At 39.4% G+C, this 8,206-nt stretch overlaps 1 protein-coding gene across 1 annotated transcript; it reads right to left on the bottom strand.

The window, feature by feature from the left end:
• Positions 1-2,427: 2,427 nt before the first annotated feature.
• ANKRD49 (ankyrin repeat domain 49) lies at positions 2,428-7,767 on the bottom strand. The gene is made up of 2 exons (XM_070943999.1): positions 7,389-7,767; positions 2,428-4,669 (listed from the first exon to the last, which is right to left on the bottom strand). The coding sequence occupies exons 1-2, from the start codon at positions 7,641-7,643 to the stop codon at positions 4,208-4,210; spliced, it is 717 nt and encodes a 238-aa protein (XP_070800100.1). The 5' UTR covers positions 7,644-7,767; the 3' UTR covers positions 2,428-4,207.
• Between the last annotated feature and the right edge of the window lie 439 nt (positions 7,768-8,206).

Raw genomic sequence — 8,206 nt, forward strand, 5'->3', positions numbered from 1 at the left:
CTGAATGAAACCCTGAAATCACAAATTTGGCTCTTCCCACAGAGATTGGGTCAAAGTGTTGAGTGAATCACAGATATATTTTAAAGAGGTATTTTATGGAGCCGAGTGATTGTCCAGAGCTACTAGCAGTTTTGTTTTTGAGAGCTGACGTGTTGATTTGATTTTAAACTTGATGTAAGCTCAGAATAATTATGAATTGGGTATATATATATCAACAGGAGAAATAAACCAATAAAAAAAATTTAAGAGTTACATAAATGTTGAATGATGTAATTTATGTCAATTTGCATAATGAGATCATTATAATCATCATCATGATGAGATCATTATTCAAATAACATATTTCCAATAACAGGAGTGCTCATTAAACTACTTTCACTCCTCCCAGTTCCCACCTGCTTCATCTCCATTAATTCTCCCATCATCTTTGAAAGTGAGCTGCAATTCAAAAAGTTGCCAATAAAGAAGAATATTTGGAGCTCAGGGTTGAAATATGAGGTCCTTGATTCTCTCCGAGCTTGCTTGTTTTCTTGAAGGTGTTTCATTAACCAAACCAGGTAATATCATCAATGCTCAGGCTGCCCAAGGAGCTGCTGATACACCTCTACAGAGGAATTGTACAATTCTACAGAGTCTGTCATCTGCACTTCTATAACTGTCTAGTTTGACACTGCAACCAATCAAGACACACAATGGATAATTAGAACTGCTGAAAAAAAATAATTGCTACCAACCTGCCTTCCATTGAGGACCTGTATATTACATGAGCCAGAAAGAGGGCTGTGAAAATATCTACAGACCCCTCGCATCCCGGACATAAACAGTTTCAACTTCTACTCTCAAAACGATGTTATAGGTAGGGCACTGCAGTCAGAAATAGACACAAGGAGAGTTTCCCACCCCTCATGCCATCACTGCTAAACAACGAATTCCCACAACACTATCAAACTATCTAGAAAGGCAGTATTACCATCATTATTCTCATCTTCCCTATTTCCTAATCTTCTTATAACTTTGTTGCTTGTATCTTACGATTTATCGTTTACTTAGTATCCTAGTATGATTTAGGTTGATTGCTTATTTAGTATCCATGACTAAGTGTTGTATCTAATGTTTTATGATGAATGTATTTTTACAATGACTATGATAATGATCTATCACTATTGTTGTATGTACACTGAGAGCTTATGCACCGGAGACAAATCCCTTGTGTGTCTAATCACATTTGGCCAATAAAGAATTCTAATTCTAATGATGTTCATCATTTAGCACTGATGATGGTTAATGAAACATCTTCCAGAAAACAAGCAAGCTCAGAGAGAACCAAGGACCTCTCAATTCAAAGAGGTTTATACCTTTTAATGGAAGTTTTTAGTTGAAAAAGACACTGCTGACCAAACCATAATAAAGTTCTAGTTTTGTCAATTACAGTGAGCAAAATTTAACAGCTTTTAGCAACAGCAGATCTCTGCTAGTTCATTTAAATATATTACACAGCTTATTGAATTTATGCTACAGACTTACAATTATTTTAAACTTCCTTCATGTGTTCATCACTTGCAATCACAGAATTCTGGGAGTCATTTTATAACTAGCAGTTTTTTTTATGTAGAAATAGCCTTCTGACAGAACAATTAACAATTTTCTTTGGGAAGAATTAAGGTACCTCAATGGGTTTTGTACTGGTTTAAATTTGTAGTGTAATCGTAACTAGTGGTCTGATGACCCGCTTAATTTGATACACAGATATAAAATGTGGTAAGAATGTCCAAGTTAGAAACACATATTTACAACTTAAAATATTAAGCTGCAGTGCCTTAAGGTAAGTGATTGCTTCATAATTTTTTTTTTTTTTTAATTTGATTTATATGCCGCCCTTCTCCGGAGACTCAGGGCGGCTTACAATGCGTTAAGCAATAGCCTTCATACTTTTGTATATTTATACAAAGTCAGCTTATTGCCCCCACAAACTGGGTCCTCATTTAACCTACCTTAGAAAGGATGGAAGGCTGAGTCGACCTTGAGCCTGGTAAGATTCAACCTGCAGAAATTGCAGGCAGCTGTGTTAATAACAGGGTGCATTAAACCACTGTACTACCAAGGCTCTTAATTTAAGCCTCCACTATTAGCATTATTTTCTAATCTTTAAAAATTGATATTTTACCAATTCTGGCATACAATACTTGGAAATCCAAGGCATTAAATCAGGGTGATGTATTGGCATTCAGTTCTAATAAGCTACAGATTATGTTATAATATCTTCTTATATCTAATCACAGTTAAAGAGTTCCTCTAATGCCAATAAAACCTGCATGATTGTAACAGAACTGGGACTTCATACTGCAATATCAGTAGGCAACGAACTGTTTGTTGCATCCATCAAATCACTTATTCAGAAATAACTTTAATGAATCAAAACAACTAATTTTACAGCGAAAGTACATCATGCTACAGCAAGCCACACAAATCCCACATTTACCGGGATTTTATTTTTTAGGTGAGGGCTGGTTCACACAAGGCATTCAAAGTAGCAAACGGCGTGCACAGGAGAAATTTGAACTGCAGCAAAAGAAACTCATCATTTTTAGCAGAAAGCTCAATTGTAATTCCCACACTCAGCACATTTTCCACTCTTCATTTCACAAACACAAATGCTGCTTCACATTCTGTACATAACCACAAACATGCAGATAAAATCTCATGAAAGAGTGATGTAATTTTTATCAGGTACAATGCAGAGAAATTGAAAATGAGTATTTTTTTTTCAACCTCAAGTGTATCAATGATGTGAACCAGCCCTAACTGTCTTCAGAGCTGGTGAACCAAGTGCATAATGGTTTTTCATGCATCTGTGAATAAATTTCAGAGATCATTTCTGAATGACAACCCAAAGTTTTCCAAAAATTCAAAACATAATTTAAGAAGGCAAGCAGATGTACAATAAGGTACTTCCAAGCAATCTTTGGACCAGTCAGCTGTAGGGTTTTCTGCTGCTGAAAATAACTTTGAAATATTACTACCAAGAGTTTGTGAATCGCAGCGATACTGAAGGAACACCATTTTAAAAGCTGAACAATTAAATGTGATTTATCAAAGACCTATAACAACTTTCACCAAACTGTTGACTTCTGAATGTGCTGCAATTGCAATGACTATTGGACATATTAATTGGCAATTCTGATAATGAAGTTCTAAAATAATTAAAAACTCAGTTAACTTGAACTCAGAAACCTGATCAATAAAAATGTAAACAAAACACTTCTACGCATAGGCAACCATACTATCACTTTCAAAAGCAAAACCTGAGAACATAAAATGTTAATGTGTGGCAACTAAGGAATTAGATACAGGTATATCTTATACAGATGCTGAAGTAGATTTTGGAAATCTTAATCCCATCACATTATTAACCAGGTAGCTCTATTTTTTTGGCAGCTGCTATCTTTGATATGTGTGCGAATACCCCAGGTTTTGGCAATAGTTTAAATTCCATGCTCTTCTCTGTTGAAAATTATCAGTCACCAGGTAAGTCTCGTTAAAACTTCACACACCTTAAAAAGGAGGTGCCAATGATTTGAACAGTGTTGCTCCTCTCCAAGCTGAATATTTACATGTTACTTTGTGGCTCGGTGAATGATTTCCATTTACAATGGCTGGGGAAAGCAGCAAAATAACCATGTTTCTTCAAGTTAAAGTGAAAACATTCCACAAGGGTAGCATAGCTTATTCTTATCCCAAATGGTGCTTTATTCCAAAAGGCAATTGGACTTTCCTGGTTTTATTTTTCTTTTAAAAATGTTTCCCTTCTCCATTCAAGAAGTTCAGAACTGAAGAATCTTGTCGGATGAGAAGCAAAACATTTTCAAAAGTGGGGGGAAGAGGGGGGAAGATCAAGAAAGTCCAGTTGTCTTTTGGGGGGGAAAAAACACCTCTGGGACAATCATGACCTGGATGATTGAGAATAACAGAGTTGGAAAAGACCTTGGAGGTCTTCTAGTCCAACCCCCTGCTTAGGCAGGAAACCCTACACCACTTCAGACAAGTGGTTCTCCATAGACATATAACTTATCTTATAAAAATAATGTCAGTGTTACTCAACAGAGCCTCATTTTAGCCCCTGCTAAGTTATGACGCAAAGAGCTGGGAATGCAATGACAAAATAGATTTCTTTAAAGCGCACGGGCCGTGTGGGCTAGGTATACAATTCCTAAGAATCTGTGATGGAGTTTGTGCAGTGTTCGACGATTTCAAACAGATAGTGGTATTTATCAGTCCTGCGAGCGATATCGTAAGCCGTCTCTTCCAAGTTGTTTTTGAGATTTGGCTTTAAGTATCGATTCATGAGTAACAGTTCCAGGGTTTCCTTGCTCTCTCGGTTTCCAGCTGCCAAGTGCAGAGGCGTAAGCAACCCGTTGGTCTGAGCGTTGACATTTGCCCCGTGCTGGAGCAAGAAGGAGGCAATTTTGGTGTTGTTCCATTTGCACGCGCTGTGCAGAGGTGTCCAGCTATCCACGGTCAGTGCATGGATATCTGCTCCATGAGCGATCAGCTCACGCACCACTTCCATGTGTCCATTGTAGGCAGCGCGGTGAAGAGGAGTGTACTGATCTTCATCCTGGACATTGATAGACACGAGGTTTTGAGACAAGAGCCTCTGCACCGTGCTAAGCTGTGGGAAGGGAGACAAAGAGGTTAGTGTTATTTCACTAACTCAGGGGTCTGCAATCTTAAACACTCAAAGAGCCATTTGGACCCATTTCCCACTGAAAAGAAAACATCGGGAGCCACAAAACCTTTCCCGTGCCTGACTATTTCTTGAGCGGCCACAAAACTAGCATATGTAGTTGAATTAAACGTTCTGTTTTCTTCTGAAACTTTTCTTTCCTTGGATTTATCCATGGTCGGCCTACAGGGGATTGAAAAACTCAATAAATCGTGTGCTGGCGGGTGTCGCACATTGGCGGTTGTGATGCATATTTTGAGTGACAGGGAGCTGCAGCAGAGGGGTGAAAGAGCCACATGCGGCTCCAGAGATGCAGGTTGCTGACCCCTGCCCTAACTAGACAAGTTCCTATAAGATTAAGTGACTTCCACACTGTGAATGAAGGCCACACTTTCACTAAAATGCATTGACTCCAAAGAACAAGCAATGACTGGTGATATAGTATCTCCAGACTTGAAGAGGACATCATTTCTAGCTCTTTCACCCAGGGTGGATTTGATTTAAATCATAATTTTTAAAGAGCAACTATCGTCTTTGTCCCATCACTTTAATGGGATGGCTGGTGATGCGGCAGTGACACAACAAGGTGAGGGACGTGGTGGGCAGCAGGTGAATGGATGCCTGCTAACAGGTGCTGCCATGATGGATCCAAAATGACAGGTGCTCTTTAAACGTAAGGATTTGTTCTTCCTGGTAGTTAGAATCTTTATTATTTGCAGACAAAAGGAAGGTTTCCTATTTAGCTTGCAGAGCTGGGATTCATTGAATGAATTTGACCAAAAATGTAAATATTGCAGAATATACAGCCTCATGCTACATAACTAAGCTCCATTTCATTCTGAATGCTGAAATTATTAATGTATCCTAAATAGAAAACTATTTTTAGTTAGCTTTTTACTCCAAAAGCATTTTATTAAAATAAATTTGATTAAAAAAAATTCAATTTAAATAAAAAAATCTGATTGTTTTGATTTTTTTAAAAAAATCATTGATTTTTATTCATCCTGCTTTTCCCACTTATTTTAGAGAAACTCGTGCTATTAAAACCCATCCTTTTTGCAAAGATGATCTGGGGAACCCAGAATCTAGAGGACTTCATAGACTATTGAGTTTAGTTCTGAAAGAACTGGGGATCACTTGCTCAACTAAACGTTGATGAAACACTGAGCAAGGTTTTATTTTTTCCTTTTAACAATCAGTTTTATTACGTTTCCAGGAAGAAAGCAAACTCTTTCACACTGACTCCAAGGAAAATACAATCCTACCATGTTTTCCCAAAAATAAGACCTCCCTGGATAATAAACCCAATCGGGCTTTTGAGCGAATGTGCTAAAATAAGCCCTCCCCGAAAATATTTAAATGCATGTGCAACCGGTCCCTGCCATTTCCTCTGGTTAGGGTTAGGGAGACAGAGCTGGAAATCAGATAAGATGGCAAGAGGAGCCCTGTCTTGCTTCATGCGCCCCAAAATAATAAGACCTCCCCGAAAATAAGGACAAGCGTTCATTTCGGGGCGCAAAAAATATAAGACAGGGTCTTATTTTCAGGGAAACACAGTATCCATTTGCTCCCATTCATTTGGAGGTATCAATGCCCCAATTGTCTGTAATCCCATTCCTACAGATCAATCTACTTGACAAAACAGCACTGCCATATGTTCACAAGTCTAAAAACAATCCAGACTGGCTTTGTGCATGCAATGGTCATTGCCTCATTTTATATTCACAATATTGAAGCCTATTGCACCAATTGCAATTGCTTTTATTACCCAAAGGCATCGTAATCGTTTCTGACTTGTCTTGAATTCTATAGTGCAGCCAACTATTTTTCCACTGTTCCTTCTAAACCCTTATGATGGACTGTCATAAATATAAGTCAATTGCCAAGCATCTGAATTTTGATGTGACCATGGGGATGCTGCAACATGGTTGTGAGGGTGAAAAACGGTCATAACTCACTTTTTCAGTGCCGTTGTAACTTTGAACGGTGACTAAACGAACTGTTGTAAATTGAGGACTACCTGTAAACCATTGATAGATGGTTTGCACTCACCTCTCTCAAATGAAGGAGACCTCAGCATCTCTGTGACTATAGCATAAACCAACCTTACGTTATTTGAAAGCCCCATTATGTCAAACTTAAGAGTCTCTCTAGGAAATAATAGCCAAAACAAATTTATTACGTAGAGTTTTCTTTCATATAGGAGGGGTGGGCTGCTGGGGGTTCGCAGGGGTTTGGGAAAATCTCTAGCCAAGATTCTGTGCAGTTCGGAGAACCGCCAAATCCCATTCCTGGCCTGCCCTGCCCAGCCCCTCCAAGGAGTCCCCACACAGCCTGTTTTGGATGCAGGTAAGTGCAGGGTGCGTGCGGAGGCTCGGGGAGGGCAAAAACCGGGCCTACCAGAAGTTCGGGAAAGGCTGGAAACCAGCTTGTTTCTGGCCTCCAGAGGGCCTCTGGAGCCTGGGGAGGCCATTTTCGCCCTCCCTGAGGCTCAAAGAAAGCCTCCAGGCCCAGGGAGGGCAAAAATGCCCCCCCTCCCCTGTGGTGCAAGAGGCCAACCAGGCTATGCCCACCATGGCCACGCCCACTCAGCAACTGGGCAGAGAACCCCTTGCTAAAATTTTTGAAGCCCACCCCTGTATATATTGTATTACATTTGGCTTACCCTATTTTTTTCAGCTGCCCAAAGCAGAAGCTTATCTGGGGTGTTGGCCAACTTTTTCTCTTGAGCCTGGTACCATTCCTCTGTTTTTTCTTCCTGGTCTTCCTCATCAGAATCTCCAGACCAAAGACTCTGAGTTCCTCTAGGGATGAGATGCCGGTGGGTTTCCAGGAGCTCAAGCTGGTTAAAGCTGTCAGCAAAGTCTTTTCCCTCCTCATCCGTGTTATTGTTGTCGGCTGATGTTATGCTTTCGTTCATTTTGCAAACTTCGATTTGCCCGTCCCTAAAGAGCAGAAGAGTTCTGCTTCTGTTTTCCTAACTCATATCCCCAATGCCTTGCCAACCGAGTTTGGTAACGAAAGCTACTGGCAGCAACATCATCACCATCTTTAAAAAGAGAAAAGAAAAAGGAAGAAATGGAATATTATGATTGGGGGAAAAGAAGATAAGAAGACATTTGCTGCACATTGAACCAGCATCTCAGAAGGGTCAATTTAAAAAGCTATCTTATTGCTTCCTTGCTATCAGACAAGAAACATGAATTAAGAATTCTTTATTGGCCAAGTGTGATTGGACACACAAGGAATTTGTCTTTGGTGCATATGCTCTCAATGTACATAAGGAGAATAAAATATATTCGTCAAGAATAAAAAGATACAACACTTAATGATAGTCATAGGTACAAATAAGCAATCAAATTGTATTAGGAAACAGTCAGTATAAATCTTAAGTATTCCAGCAACAAGGTTACAGTCATACAGTCATAAGTGGAAGGAGATGGGTGGTGGGAACAATGAGAAGATTAATAGTAGTGCAGACTT

This window comes from Pituophis catenifer, unplaced genomic scaffold (assembly GCF_029215685.1).
Source record: "Pituophis catenifer annectens isolate HBS135680 unplaced genomic scaffold, rPitCat1.0.hap2 SCAF_4, whole genome shotgun sequence".
NCBI lineage: Eukaryota > Metazoa > Chordata > Lepidosauria > Squamata > Colubridae > Pituophis > Pituophis catenifer.